We start from the raw sequence: 16,396 nt of genomic DNA, 5'->3' as shown, positions 1-16,396 counted from the left end.
AATTCTCTATCAGGGTATTCAGAACTCTGAATAGCTCAATTACTTCTAAAATCAATGTAGTAAAGCAAAATCGTGCCAGTTAATCAGTTGGTTTGCATAACAAATGTTTGAAGGAGTTGGTGTGTTTTGTGTGTGCAGGCACACATGCATGTGTATGTAAAGAGAAATCCAGGGTCAGCTCAACACTTTAAAACAAACGTGAAAGATCAAGCTTCCATTTGACTATGGAGAAATAATTCTGGAAAACGGGTACTATTTAATTCATTCAAGAAAGGGTACAGTAAGTCTAGGCTCCTGGAGGTAACGCCATCCCAGGTGTATGCTAGACATACACTGAGATTTTAAGGAACACCTGAGGGGTGCCTGGGCAGCGTCTGCCTTCAGCTCAGGTCATGAACCCAGGGTCCTGGGATCGAGACCCGCCTTGGGCTCTCTGCTCAGTGGGGAGCCTGCTTCTCCCTCTGCCTGCTGCAGCCCCGTGTGTGCTCTTTCTCTCTCCCTTTAACAAATAAATAAAGTAATTAAATCTTTTTAAAAAGACAAAGGAACTCCAAATAAATGCATAAATCCTTGGAAATCATTTTAGAATGGTGGTCACTAAGACTTAGATTCCTTCTCAGCCATGATCAGAGTCAGATCTGCAGTCAAATGCTCTACCCCTGAGCTATACCCTCTCAGAGTCAGATCTGAAACACCACAAGAAACAGTGGCCAAACAGTAGTGATGAGCCATGCCACCGCACATCCACACTGTAACTGGGTTCCCAGTGCAGGACCAGGCGGTGGGCAACTCGCAGAGGACTCCCATTCAGGCTTGGAACATCTAAGAGCTGCAAGTTTCTCAGCCTGTGGCTCTCGGTATTAATTGATGAATCCAAGGAAGAGAAGTTTAAGTGCCTGCTACAGGAGAAAGGTCAGTTTTAAAACAGGTTTAGATGAAATCATGGGCAGTGTGAGGGTGGGAGTCTCCAGGGAAATGCACAGAGGCAATCCCAGCCTTTGGCAAATCATTGTGGTCTGGCTTCTCTAAGCTCTGGAAGCCAAAATTCCATTTTTATCATTTAATTTGACCCAACGTTAATCCAATATGGACAGTATGACCTGTGTGGACTAAACTCACAACAAACTGAAATAAACATCTCTGAATGGCATTTAATTGAATTTAAAATGAGAATTAGAACTGTCTGGCGGACCAACCTGGTCTCATTGCCTTTTCTTTCTGTAAATAATCTCCCCAGGAGGATAAAAAAATGAGAAGTTTCTCCAGAGTGTGGATCAGAATAAGAGGAGTTACTGATAAAACTTAAAAGCATCAGGGTGTCAGGCTCTGGGAATCTGTCCAGAAGTCAAACCATACAAAGAAATCCAGAGGGCGCAAGCAGGACTTCCCCTTTCCCAGGCTGGCCTGGCTGACCAGCCCCCCTATCGAGGACCCTCTTTTTTCTTTCCTTTTTGCATAGGACAGGGCATTCCATTGGGTTACTCTGAGATCCTACAGACCCGGAAGCCACGCTCTTCTAAGCGACTGTCTATCTCCATTCTGAGGCATTGCAGGCTTGTTTTATACATCATTCCCAAAGAGCCACTTTATCGTCTCGAGGAACTGTTGGCCCCTTATATCTTCTCCAAATGTCAGGCTCAAGCACCACACAGATCACCTGGCATGTAACCCACCTATTAGTGGAGCCATTCATGAACATTCTACTTACATGTCAGACTCAACTCTGTCCATGTGTCACCATCATGGGATCACCTCTTCTCCTGGCTTCTTACTAGAAGCCATACACTTTTCTGTGTGCCTAACTGCACCCCCAGCTTGGGTCTCCGAACCACAGGAACATCAATAGTGACAAAGAAATATCATCCAGACATTAATATGTGTCCTACCTGGATACACACCTGCATTTACACTCACATACACCCTCGCTCACTTGCTCACCCCCACCCCCGAGATGGCGCATAACCACTAGCATGCAGGCACGACAAACCGCTGCCAATGTTTCTGGTCCTAGGGCTGCCATGGAGATCCATGAGATCACTAGTCTGTGGGCCAAGACAATGCTGTGACGGCTCTGACATTAGTCATCATGTGATAGGTTGGTGTGGGGTTAGCGCTAGCCCCTTGGATTTTGCAAACTGCCCCCACTCCGAGTGCTATCCCTGGAATTCTGGCACCTGCCTCACGGAACCAAATGGTACCTTAGGTCCAAGTGTATTTGCTGTACGAGAAGGAATTTGGCAGACAGTCCAGGTCCTAGACTTTGTTTCCTGAATGAATGAATGAAGAATGAATACCTTTACAAAAGACTGTTGTGACCAAAGCTTTACTTACAAACTTAATTACAAACACAAGAGCAATTTGGAAATTAATCTAAATATTGGAGCACAGACTAGTATTTCTCTATGAAGCTTCAGCAATTATTACGCAGTTTAGTGGAGCCTTGGTTTTTCTTCCTTGCAAGTCAGACCTCTCCAGGGCTGACTTATTCAATACAGCTTTGAGCACCAGAGGCTTCAGCAGGGAAGTCCTCCCAGTATAAACTGCTTTCCGTCTGCCCATCCTCTCCTTGGTCAAAAATCTTTAATTAGCTGGTTACCCTAATTACTTTAGCTGGGGACCTTGTTTGTTCTCCTTCCCTGCTATTCCCAGGGATCTGAAGGCTCTACCACTTCTGTGCCAGGGGGTCCTTTCTATCACAGTTTCTCTCTGTCTTTTTGGTTTTTTCTTTCATGATCAGAACAACAAAAAAAAAAAGCCTGGGGAAAGAAATCATCTCTCCTTCTGTGTCTGGGTAAGACCCCATAACCATCATTTCCCAATCAGGAATAAGTTTCCATGACAACCGTGCCTCCCAATGCTACCACCAACCTCCATGGTTTCTGTACAAGACTCTAAGAAACTGGCTGTTTGCATGAACTGTATCTTAAAAGAGTTTTGTCCTTTGCCCTTCGAAACATCAGAAAGACCAAAAAAAAAAAAAATGCTTCGTATTTTCTTTACTTGTAATCATTAAAAAGCACACCAATTTTTTAAGAGTATAATGGAGGGATGGACATGAAAGTGTGGGACTCAGTGGAAGGAAGTATGAATGGACAGATCACTGGGATATGACAGTTGGGTGACAGACGTCATGATCAATGGAATAACTTGATGCTGAGAGCTGATGAGATTGGAATTCTTGCTATATGTGACCTTGGGGAACTTCCTCTTCCTCTCTAAGCCTCAACAGTCCCTCTGTAAAAGACAGAAACTGAGACATTTCATAGAATTCTTTGGAAGATTAGATGGAAAAAAGCAAAGAGGCAAAAAGTGCTTCTTACAGTGTCTGACACGTAGTAGGAGTTCAACAAAGGACAATTAGCATACTGCTCTTATTAACATAAAGAGTTGAATGGGAACGAGTCTTAACAAACAAGCAACCAAGTATTCTAATTGATTATTAACATTTTGCTGGTGGAGAATAATAGTACAAGCAGTAGATATTTGGAGGTTTTCTTAGCAACCCTTTCTCTTGGGCTATTAAGTCATGTCTGCAATTATGGGAAGGAATCTATTCATTTCCATTCCTGAGACTTAAGAGGATACACCTGGGCAATCTCCAGGGTTCATGTGCATCTATTTATAACTCCGCATAAGTATTTGTTTAATGCCGAAACAGATGCAAAGAAAAAACTCGGATTAACCATTAAAGTATTTGTTCTATATTCCACATTCTCAACACCAATGAGTATATTTCAGTTCTTCTGTAAGGCAAGGAAAACAAGAGTGTGTATGTTTTTGTGATACTTTCAATATTGCACAGCTCAAATTTCATTTCACAATCAGAATTCATATTGTAGCAAACAAACCAACATGCTCCTTATTGTACAAATGCCCATACTCCCAACTCCTCCCCCAGCTGCATTCACCGTGCCCTCAGGGAGCTGAGAGGGCCTTCCACAAGTAACACCAATTCAACCTTTCATTTTTAAAAATAAAACTATTTTTAAAAATAAAACCTGGCGATTCACAGACCTATGCCCCTGGGGATAAAAATATATGTTTATAAAAAATTAAAAATTAAAAAAAAGAAGCAAAGGGAAAAATCCCCTTTGTTGTTAAAAAAATAATAAAATAAAACTATTTGTGTATTTTTAAAATCCCATTTTTGTCACCATGGTGGACTATGTATCTAGATAATAAACCTTCCCTGTGAAGAACTCCTAAGAGGGGTGCCTGGGTAGCTCAGTCAGTTAAACATCCAACTCTTGATTTTGGCTCAGGTCATGATCTCAGGGCCGTGAGATCAAGCTCTGCACTGGACTCCATGCTCAGCAGGGAGTCTGCTCGAGATTCTCTTTCCCTTTCCCTCTGCCCCTCCTTACTCATGCTCCTTGGCATGCTCTCTCTCTAAAATAAATAAATCGAAAAAAAAAAAAAAAAGAAAGAATTCAAGATACTGAATGAAATATTTTTTAAATGTGTTTTACAGTCTGGGTGTTCCTCCATTAAAAATAAAACTATCCTATGATCTGTCAATCTCTCTTCTGGGTATACATCCTAATGAAATGGAATCAGTCACTCAAAGACAAAACCACGATCCCATAATGCTGAGGTCCACCTCAGCATTATTCACAATAGCGATGGCCTGGAAGCAACCAAAGTGTCCACTGGTAGAAGAATGGATAAAGCTATTGTGATATGTATATATAATACAATATTATTCAGTCTTACACATGAAAACAATTCTGCTACTTGCAACAATGTGGGTGAAGCTGGAAAAAATTATTCTACATGAAATTAATCCAAACACAGAAAAAATGTATACTATATATATTACATGTCCTTACTTATATGTAGAATCTGAAAAAAAATCATACTCCTAGAAGCAGAGAGTAGAATGGTGGTTACCAAGGGCAGGAGTAGAACAAAGCAGGGAAATGTTGGTCAAAGGGTACAGAGTATCTGTTTTGGAGGATGAATTAGTTCTAGAGAGCTAATGTACAGCACGGTGATGGTAGTTAATGATACTGTATTGTTTCACTTGAAATCTGCTAAGAGAGTAGATCATAGGTGCTCTTTCCACAAAAATAATAGTATGTGAGGAGATGGGTAATTTTTTTTTTTTAGGAGATGGGTAATTTAATTAGCTTGACTATTAGTAATCATTTCACTCTATATATCAAAACATCATGTCATACACCTTCAATATATACCATTCTTATTTGAAAAATGAAAAAGAAATTTTAAAGAGAAAAAAACCGTGTTTTAAGTGCTACGTGAGCTGGCAGAGAAATAAAGGAAATCCTTGAAGGCTAGAACAAAAACCAGATTCGGAACAGTTGTCTGGTATCTGAGCTAGAATTCGCCATGCGGGCATCTGCCTAACCTGGTAGCCAAATATTTTTCTTAAAGGGCTAACTTATAAATGTTTTAGGTTTTGCAGGGCATACCATCTCTGTTATACCCACTCAACTGTGCCATTGTGCCATGGAAACCTTCACAGATAATATATAAACAAATGGGTGTGGCTGGGTTTCTATAAAACTTTATTTACATAACCTGGCAGTGGGCAGAATTTAGCCTGCAAACCAGTTTGCCAATCCCTTCATTATAAATTAAATTTGAATGTCTTACCCAGAGAAAAACAATTAGAGTGTGTGATGTTTTTCCCATATAATAGACTACTGCAGTCTTCACACCCCTCTGTATACCTGCCTTTGGGGGATCCCTCCGCATTGACTCTGGGTAGACCATGTGACTTGCTTTGGCCAGTGGGACACTATTAAATGTGATATAAACAGAAACTTGCAAAGTGCTAGCAGAATGGGGCTAATCCTCTCTTGCTGCTCTTGGGATCTCTGCACCCACCACCACGTGAATTTGCCCAGGCCAGTGTTTTGAAGACACGGTCCATCATTCCCCCTACTCCAGCCAGCAAAGAACGATAGCCAGCACCAAATGCAGACCTATGAGTGAAGCCATCCTAGACCAACTAGTCCCCAAGCAGCCTACTAGTTGACTGGAGTCACATGTGTGAGCCCAGATGAGACCAGCAAAAGAACCACCAAAATGAGAGCCACCCAAATTGCTGACCTACATAATCATAAGCTAATAGGTGATCGCTTTAGAATTAAGTTTTGCAAGTGATTATTTTGCAACAAAAGCTGAATGTACATTCCATAGGAAATCTACTATCTTCTAAAAATATAAAGTGAGAGGGGCACCTGGGTGGCTCAGTGGGTTGAATGCCTGACTCTTGGTTTTGGCTCAGACCTGAAATCAAGACCCACATCAGGGTCTGTGTCTCAGCAGGCAATCTGCTTGAGATCCTCTCCCTCTCCCTTTGCCCCTCCCCCTGCTTGTACATGCACACTCTTTCTCTAAAATAAATAAATCTTAGAAAATAAAACAAAAACATAAAGTGAGAGATCAACAAGTATATTTATAGAAATGGGAAAGAAAAGACTGAGGAAACACAAAAAATTATACTTGCATTTTAAATATTCTGTCACCTGCCAGCAGAGACAAACCCTTTCTTGCTCATTATAAAAGAAGTTGGAAAAAATTCTTCCTACCTGAACAGACTTCTTTATAAGTAGGATTGGTGGTGTAGCCTCCTGCGTAACCAACTTGAGTTGAATATACTCCTTTCATGGTCCAGAATTTCCTCTCAGCTCCCCAGAAACAGCCCATTCCTAAGAAAAACACAAGATACCTGTTTAGTCCATGGTCAAAAATGGAGGAACCACTGCATATTAGAAGCAGATATGTTATTCATGTCTTTGGTAATCAAAAATAACTAAGATTTTATCCTTTAAAGAAAGACAGTTTCATGGTGGCAATCTAAGTGTCCATCAGTAGATGACGGAAAAGGAAATGTCTTATATACACACACACAGACACACAAATGCACATGCACACATACACTGGAATATCATGCAACCACAAAAAAGGATGAGATCATGCCATTTGAGACAAAATGAATGTATCTGGAGGGTATTATGCTAAGGGAAATAAATCAGACTCAGAAAGACTAACACAATATGATTTCACTCATAAGTGAAATTAAAAAAAAAAACTAGTAACAAGAAATGAACAAGGAACAAAAAGCAGAATCAGATCTACAAATACAGAAAACTGATGGTTGCCCATGGTGGTGAGTGAGGGAGGAGAGGTTGGGGAATGGGCAAAATAGCTGAAAGGGAGTAAGAGATACAGGCTTCCAGATATGGAATGAATAAGTCACAGGAGTAAATGGCACAGCATAAGGAATATAGTCAATGATACTGTAATAGCATTGTATCCGAACAGATGGTAGCTACACTTATGGTGAACATAGCATAATGCATAAACTTGTTGAACCACTAAGTTGTACACCTAAGACTAATGTAACATTGTGTGTCAACTATACTGAAATTTAAAAGAAACATATTCGAAATAAAGAAGAAAAAAAATTAACTAATTTAGAAGAATTTTTGACACCTAAAAATGATTTTATTTGAGGCTATTTGCATAGAATGTCTCTTTGCTTAATTGTGCAAAAACTTAGAAAGCATCAAGTTTTTTTTTTCCAATTTATTTATTTTCAGAAAAACAGTATTCATTATTTTTTCACCACACCCAGTGCTCCATGCAAGCTGTGCCCTCTATAATACCCACCACCTGGTACCCCAACCTCCCACCCCCCACCACTTCAAACCCCTCAGATTGTTTTTCAGAGTCCATAGTCTCTCACGGTTCATCTCCTTTTCCAATTTACCCAAAAGCACATACCCTCCCCAATGTCCATAACCCTACCCCCCTTCTCCCAACCCCCCTCCCCCCAGCAACCCCCAGTTTGTTTCGTGAGATTAAGAGTCACTTATGGTTTGTCTCCCTCCCTATCCCATCTTGTTTCATGGATTCTTCTCCTACCCACTTAAGCCCCCATGTTGCATCACCACTTCCTCATATCAGGGAGATCATATGATATTTGTCTTTCTCCGCTTGACTTATTTCGCTAAGTATGATACGCTCTAGTTCCATCCATGTTGTCGCAAATGGCAAGATTTCGTTTCTTTTGATGGCTGCATAGTATTCCATTGTGTATATATACCACATCTTCTTGATCCATTCATCTGTTGATGGACATCTAGGTTCTTTCCATAGTTTGGCTATTGTGGACATTGCTGCTATAAACATTCGGGTGCACGTGCCCCTTTGGATCACTACGTTTGTATCTTTAGGGTAAATTCCCAGTAGTGCAATTGCTGGGTCATAGGGTAGCTCTATTTTCAACATTTTGAGGAACCTCCATGCTGTTTTCCAGAGTGGTTGCACCAGCTTGCATTCCCACCAACAGTGTAGGAGAGTTCCCCTTTCTCCGCATCCTCGCCAGCATCTGTCATTTCCTGACTTGTTGATTTTAGCCATTCTGACTGGTGTGAGGTGATATCTCATTGTGGTTTTGATTTGTATTTCCCTGATGCCGAGTGATATGGAGCACTTTTTCATGTGTCTGTTGGCCATCTGGATGTCTTCTTTGCAGAAACGTCTGTTCATGTCCTCTGCCCATTTCTTGATTGGATTATTTGTTCTTTGGGTGTTGAGTTTGTTAAGTTCTTTATAGATTTTGGACACTAGTCCTTTATCTGATATGTCGTTTGCAAATATCTTCTCCCATTCTGTCAGTTGTCTTTTGGTTTTGTTAACTGTTTCCTTTGCAGTGCAAAAGCTTTTGATTTTGATGAAATCCCAAAAGTTCATTTTTGCCTTTGCTTCCCTTGCCTTTGGCGATGTTCCTAGGAAGATGTTGCTGCGGCTGAGGTCAAAGAGGTTGCTGCCTGTGTTCTCCTCAAGGATTTTGATGGATTCCTTTCTCACATTGAGGTCCTTAATCCATTTTGAATCTATTTTTGTGTGTGGTGTAAGGAAATGGTCCAATTTCATTTTTCTGCACGTGGCTGTCCAATTTTCCCAACACCATTTATTGAAGAGGCTGTCTTTTTTCCATTGGACATTCTTTCCTGCTTTGTCGAAGATTAGTTGACCATAGAGTTGAGGGTCTATTTCTGGGCTCTCTATTCTGTTCCATTGGTCTATGTGTCTGTTTTTGTGCCAGTACCATGCTGTCTTGATGATGACAGCTTTGTAATAAAGCTTGAAGTCCGGAATTGTGATGCCACCAACTTTGGCTTTGTTTTTCAATATCCCTTTGGCTATTCGAGGTCTTTTCTGGTTCCATATAAATTTTAAAATTATTTGTTCCATTTCTTTGAAAAAGAGGGATGGTACTTTGATAGGAATTGCATTAAATGTGTAGATTGCTTTAGGCAGCATAGACATTTTCACAATATTTATTCTTCCAATCCAGGAGCATGGAACATTTTTCCATTTCTTTGTGTCTTCCTCAATTTCTTTCATGAGTACTTTATAGTTTTCTGAGTATAGATTCTTAGCCTCTTTGGTTAGGTTTATTCCTAGGTATCTTATGGTTTGGGGTGCAACTGTAAATAGGATTGACTCCTTAATTTCTCTTTCTTCTGTCTTGTTGTTGGTGTAGAGAAATGCAACTGATTTCTGTGCATTGATCTTATATCCTGACACTTTACTGAATTCCTGTATAAGTTCTAGCAGTTTTGGAGTGGAGTCTTTTGGGTTTTCCACATAGAGTATCATATCATCTGCGAAGAGTGATAATTTGACTTCTTCTTTGCTGATTTGGATGCCTTTAATTTCCTTTTGTTGTCTCATTGCTGAGGCTAGGACTTCTAGTACTATGTTGAATAGCAGTGGTGATAATGGACATCCCTGCCGTGTTCCTGACCTTAGTGGAAAAGCTTTCAGTTTTTCTCCATTGAGAATGATATTTGCAGTGGGTTTTTCATAGATGGCTTTGATGATACTGAGGTATGTGCCCTCTATCCCTACACTTTGAAGGGTTTTGATCAGGAAGAAATGCTGTACTTTGTCAAATGCTTTTTCAGCATCTATTGAGAGTATCATATGGTTCTTGTTCTTTCTTTTATTGATGTGTTGTATCACATTGACTGATTTGCGGATGTTGAACCAACCTTGCAGCCCTGGAATAAATCCCACTTGGTCGTGGTGAATAATCCTTTTAATGTACTGTTGAATCCTATTGGCTAGTATTTTGGTGAGAATTTTTGCATCTGTGTTCATCAAGGATATTGGTCTATAGCTCTCTTTTTTGATGGGATCCTTGTCTGGTTTTGGGATCAAGGTGATGCTGGCCTCATAAAATGAGTTTGGGAGTTTTCCTTCCATTTCTATTTTTTGGAACAGTTTCAGGAGAATAGGAATTAGTTCTTCTTTAAATGTTTGGTAGAATTCCCCCGGGAAGCCATCTGGCCCTGGGCTTTTGTTTGTTTGGAGATTTTTAATGACTGTTTCAATCTCCTTACTGGTTATGGGTCTGTTCAGGCTTTCTATTTCTTCCTGGTTCAATTTTGGTAGTTTATATGTTTCTAGGAATGCATCCATTTCTTCCAGATTGTCAAATTTGTTGGCGTAGAGTTGCTCATAGTATGTTCTTATAATAGTTTGTATTTCTTTGGTGTTAGTTGTGATCTCTCCTCTTTCATTCATGATTTTATTTATTTGGGTCCTTTCTCTTTTCTTTTTGATAAGTCTGGCCAGGGGTTTATCGATTTTATTAATTCTTTCAAAGAACCAGCTCCTAGTTTGGTTGATTTGTTCTATTGTTTTTTTGGTTTCTATTTCATTGATTTCTGCTCTGATCTTTATGATTTCTCTTCTCCTGCTGGGCTTAGGGTTTCTTTCTTGTTCTTTCTCCAGCTCCTTTAGGTGTAGGGTTAGGTTGTGTACCTGAGACCTTTCTTGTTTCTTGAGAAAAGCTTGTACCGCTATATATTTTCCTCTCAGGACTGCCTTTGTTGTGTCCCACAGATTTTGAACCGTTGTATTTTCATTATCATTTGTTTCCATGATTTTTTTCAATTCTTCTTTAATTTCCCGGTTGACCCATTCATTCTTTAGAAGGATGCTGTTTAGTCTCCATGTATTTGTGTTCTTTCCAAACTTCCTCTTGTGGTTGAGTTCTAGCTTCAGAGCATTGTGGTCTGAAAATATGCAGGGAATGATCCCAATCTTTTGATACCGGTTGAGTCCTGATTTAGGACCGAGGATGTGATCTATTCTGGAGAATGTTCCATGTGCACTAGAGAAGAATGTGTATTCTGTTGCTTTGGGATGAAATGTTCTGAATATATCTGTGATGTCCATCTCATCCAGTGTATCATTTAAGGCCTTTATTTCCCTGTTGATCTCTTGCTTGGATGATCTGTCCATTTCAGTGAGGGGAGTGTTAAAGTCCCCTACTATTAGTGTATTATTGTTGATGTGTTTCTTTGATTTTGTTATTAATTGGTTTATATAGTTTGCTGCGCCCACGTTGGGGGCATAGATATTTTAAATTGTTAGATCTTCTTGTTGGACAGACCCTTTGAGTATGATATAGTGTCCTTCCTCATCTCTTATTATAGTCTTTGGCTTAAAATCTAATTGATCTGATATAAGGATTGCCACTCCTGCTTTTTTCTGATGTCCATTAGCATGGTAAATTCTTTTCCACCCCCTCACTTTAAGTCTGGAGGTGTCTTCGGGTTTAAAATGAGTTTCTTGGAGGCAACATATAGATGGGTTTTGTTTTTTTATCCATTCTGATACCCTGTGTCTTTTGGTTGGGGCATTTAGCCCATTAACATTCAGGGTAACTATTGAGAGATATGATTTTAGTGCCATTGTATTGCCTGTAAGGTGACTGTTACTGTATATTGTCTCTGTTCCTTTCTGATCTACCACTTGTAGGCTCTCTCTTTGCTTAGAGGACCCCTTTCAGTATTTCCTGTAGAGCTGGTTTGGTGTTTGCAAATTCTTTCAGTTTTTGTTTGTCCTGGAAGCTTTTAATCTCTCCTTCTATTTTCAATGATAGCCTAGCTGGATATAGTATTCTTGGCTGCATGTTTTTCTCATTTAGTGCTCTGAAAATATCATGCCAGCTCTTTCTGGCCTGCCAGGTCTCTGTGGATAAGTCAGCTGCCAATCTAATACTTTTACCATTGTATGTTACAGACTTCTTTTCCCGGGCTGCTTTCAGGATTTTCTCTTTGTCACTAAGGCTTGTAAATTTTACTATTAGGTGACTGGGTGTGGGCCTATTCTTATTGATTTTGAGGGGCGTTCTCTGAACCTCCTGAATTTTGATGCTCGTTCCCTTTGCCATATTGGGGAAATTCTCCCCAATAATTCTCTCCAGTATACCTTCTGCTCCCCTCTCTCTTTCTTCTTCTTCTGGAATCCCAATTATTCTAATGTGGTTTCGTCTTATGGTGTCACTTATCTCTCGAATTCTCCCTTCATGGTCCAGTAGCTGTTTGTCCCTCTTTTGCTCAGCTTCTTTATTCTCTGTCATTTAGTCTTCTATATCGCTAATTCTTTCTTCTGCCTCATTTATCCTAGCAGTGAGAGCCTCCATTTTTTATTGAACTTCATTAATAGCTTTTTTGATTTCAACTTGGTTAGATTTTAGTTCTTTTATTTCTCCAGAAAGGGCTTTTATATCTCTGGAGAGGGTTTCTCTAATATCTTCCATGCCTTTTTCAAGCCCGGCTATAACCTTGAGAATTGTCATTTTGAACTCTAGATCTGACATATTACCAATGTCTGTATTGATTAGGTCCCTAGCCTTCGGTACTGCCTCTTGTTCTTTTTTTTGTTGTGAATTTTTCCGCCTTGTCATTTTGTCCAGCTAAGAGTATATGAAGGAGCAAGTAAAATACTAAAAGGGTGGCAACAATCCCAGGAAAATATGCTTTAACCAAATCAGAAGAGATCCCAAGTCGTGAGGGGGGATTTCTCCCCCCTCACGATTGGGTGAGGGATCTCCTCTGATTGGGATCTCCTTTGATTGGGATCTCCCAATCTCTTCTGATTGGGATCTCTTCTGATTTGGGGATAAAAAGAGGTTCAAAAAGAAAGAAAGAAAAAGAAGAAAAAAAGAATTAAAAAAAAGAGATTGAATTAAAAATTCAATCAAGAATTTAAAAAAGAATTAAGAAAAAAAAAGATTGAAGAGATTAAGATCTCTTCTGATTTGGGGATAAAAAGAGGTTCAAAAATAAAGAAAAAAAGGAAAAAAAAGAATTAAAAAAAAAGAAAATGAATAATGAAAAGTATAAAAAAGAAAAAAATATATATATATATATTAGATAATCTAGTTAAAAAACGTTAAAAAAGAAAAGGGTAAAAGTTTAAAAAATTTTAGCAGAAGAAGAGAAAAAAAAATGAAAAAGAAAAAAAATTAAATTAACTGCAAGACTAAAAAATCACAGGCAGAAAGCCGTGAGTTCCGTGGTTTGTTTTCTCCTCCTCTGGAATTCTGCTGCTCTCTCCTTGGTATTGAAACTGCACTCCTTGGTAGGTGAACTTGGTCTTGCCTGGATTTCTTGTTGATCTTCTGGGGGAGGGGCCTGGTGTAGTGATTCTCAAGTGTCCTTGCCCCAGGCGGAATTAAACCGCCCTTACCAGGGGCCGGGCTGAGTGATCTGCTCGGCTTTGCTTTCAGGAGCTTTTGTTCTCTGAGCGCTTTCCGTAGAGTTCCGGAGGACGGGAATACAAATGGCGGCCTCCTGGTCTCCGGCCCGGAGGAGCCGAGAGCCCGGGGCCCCGCTCCCTAGTGCGCCCTCAGCGAATAGCTCCTAGTAACTCGCGTCTGCCTAACCTCCGGCCGCGCTCCGAGCTCACCGAGCTTGCGACCGGTTCAAGGCAACTCCGAGCTGCGAGCTTACTGATGGCTCTGTCTCTGCAGCCGGCTTTCCCGTTCCAATATCCTCAAGCTCTGCGACACTCAGACACCCCCGATCCTTCTGTGACCCCGCGGGACCTGAGGTCATGCCAACCCCGCGTGGGCTTCGCCCCGGTTTAGCCTGTGGAGCGATGTCCCTCAGCGGAACAGACTTTTAAAAGTCCTGATTTTGTGCTCCGTTGCTCCGCCGCTTGCCGGGAGCCGGCCCCTCCCCCCGGGGTCTATCTTCCCGTCGCTTTGGATTCACTTCTCCGCCAGTCCTACCTTTCAGAAAGTGGTTGTTTTTCTGTTTCTAGAATTGCTGTTCTTCTTCTCTTCGATCTGCCGATGGATTTGCAGGTGTTTGCAATCTTTAGATAAGCTTTCTAGCTGATCTCCTGCTAGCTGAGGTAGTCTCAGCCTGCTACTTCTCCGCCATCTTGACTCCTCCCTCGAAAGCCTCAAGTTTTAATGAAGTTAGTAAAGTATACCTTTCCAAATAACATAGTAAAAAGATAACTGCATTTGATGAATGATTTCTACACTTAATTCATTATGAACTTGCTAAAACATAATAATTGCTATTGATAGCATAAATTTATTTAATGATCAGCATCGTGGTCATTTTTTTAAAGATATTTATTTATTTATCCTACAGAGAGAGGGAACACAAGCAGGGGGAGTGGGAGAGGGAGAAGCAGGCTTCCCACTGAGTGGGGAGCCTGACACGGGGCTTGATCCCAGGATCCAGGGACCGTGACCCAAGCCGAAGGCAGACGCTCAATGACTGAGCCACCCAGGCACCCACCCCAGTCATGCTTAAAAAAAAAAAAAAAAAAAAAAAAAAAATTATGACACAGAAAATAACACTAACTTACTGACTTACATGGGAAAACTTCCCCAAATCAACACAGATTGATGCAGTTCTCAATTAACAATTTTGCATAATATGTTGAGTTTCTTCAAAGATGTTTGTCCATATAAACTTGCATGTGATAAATCACTGCTCGCCAAAGGGTTACTAAATATAATGACTGAGGAAACAGAGAAGGGGGAAGGCAGAGAAAGCGATGACAATAACAAATACACGAAGGAACTCACAAAAATAGCATTCCATTCAACGAGCAAACATTGTGCTCATATCAGTAGTTATTGGATTCTTCTGAACATACAGTGAAAACCAAGACCTAGCTCCCAAGAATGCCCATACTTACACGCTTAGGAAAAGTAGCATTACATCTCCCTGGGATCCAAATAAAGAACCCTCAACTTCCTACTATGAGTTCCTAAACTGTCCACAACTGCTACTCTATGACCGACTTCTAGATGTAAGCAAGATTACTGCCTTGCTCGAGTTTTATACAGCTTTAGTAAGTCATATATAATTAAGATCTTGGGAAGAACAACAGTTGGCAGATTAATATATGCCTCCTACTTCCACAATCACTGGATTTATTAGACTCGATGACAGAACTGAAAGAAAGATTAGAAGGAAGTTTACTGAAATTCTTGACACTTGTTAATAGTCTAAAATTCAGAACAGTAATAACCAAGATGCAATGTGAATAATGCTATACATTATACAAAAATTTATTTGCTTAAATGTGAGGGGAAATAAGTTGACCAAAAATAGATTAACAGTTAAAAATAAGAGCCATCTGACAAAATCCACGTAGTAAAAAAAATTACTGTTGTGATAACAAAGCAACATGGAAATATGTATATGATTATATCATAATTAACTAAAGCTAAATTTAAAAGAAAAAACACAAGTATATGCATGCTCTTATTATAACTATGAAAAAAATACCTATACTGAAATAGATGAGAAGAAAATATACAAAATTATAACCATGACTGTTTTATAGTGCTGAGAATACAGGATTTTTTTCATTTTTCAAGTGTTTCTGTAATAGATTCATATTACTTTAAAAATGAAATATATATACTTTTTCAAGAAAAAATTCAAAGAAAAACATAACCATATGAATTGTTTGAATTAGAACTGCAAGATACCATTCTTCCCATTTACAAGTGAGTTGTTTGCTGCTAGTGAATATAGATAAATATTTACTGAGTATTTATAAAAATGGGTTATCCTCAGATCTCTGGAACAAGAATTCGCTATTAATTTTACTTGGTTGCATTTCTAGGATCAGGGAATTGTATCAGTCAAGGTTTTCCAGAGAAACAGACCAATAGGATTAGTTGCTGTTGTTGTAAAGGCTGAGAAGTCCATGATGTATAGTCTGTAAGCCAGAGACCCAGGAAAGCTGGTACTATGAGCCCGGGCCAAACACAAAGGCCTGAGAATGAGGGGAGCCATTGACGTAAGTCCTCGTCCAGCAGCACTGATGTACCAGGCCGGGAGAAGATGGATGTCCCAGCTCAAACAAAGAGTAAATTCACCCTTCTTCTGGCATTTTATTCCATCTGGACCCCTGACAGACTGGAGGATTCCCGCCCCCACATTGGTGAGGGTGATCTTCTTTCCTCAATCTACCAATTCAAATGCTGATCTCTTCCCAAAACATCCTCACAGACACAACCAGAAATGGCTATCTGGGCATCCCTCAGCCATGTCAAGTTGACATGTAAAATGAATCGCTA

The 16,396-nt window shown here is 40.0% G+C and overlaps 1 protein-coding gene across 5 annotated transcripts in view; it reads right to left on the bottom strand.

Annotated features, from left to right (window-relative positions):
- MSRA (methionine sulfoxide reductase A) overlaps positions 1-16,396 on the bottom strand; it is a 437,171-nt gene that overhangs the window by 205,532 nt on the left and 215,243 nt on the right. For all 5 annotated transcript variants that reach the window (XM_044225040.1, XM_044225042.1, XM_044225043.1 and 2 more), the window contains one exon: positions 6,558-6,677. In XM_044225040.1, the coding sequence (XP_044080975.1) occupies positions 6,558-6,677 (120 nt within the window). The remainder of the gene's footprint in view (positions 1-6,557; positions 6,678-16,396) is intronic.

Source organism: Neovison vison, chromosome 11 (assembly GCF_020171115.1).
Source record: "Neovison vison isolate M4711 chromosome 11, ASM_NN_V1, whole genome shotgun sequence".
Classification (NCBI taxonomy): Eukaryota; Metazoa; Chordata; class Mammalia; order Carnivora; family Mustelidae; genus Neogale; species Neogale vison.
Note: the sequence above shows the minus strand (reverse complement) of the source record. Positions and strands in the feature narration are given on the sequence as shown.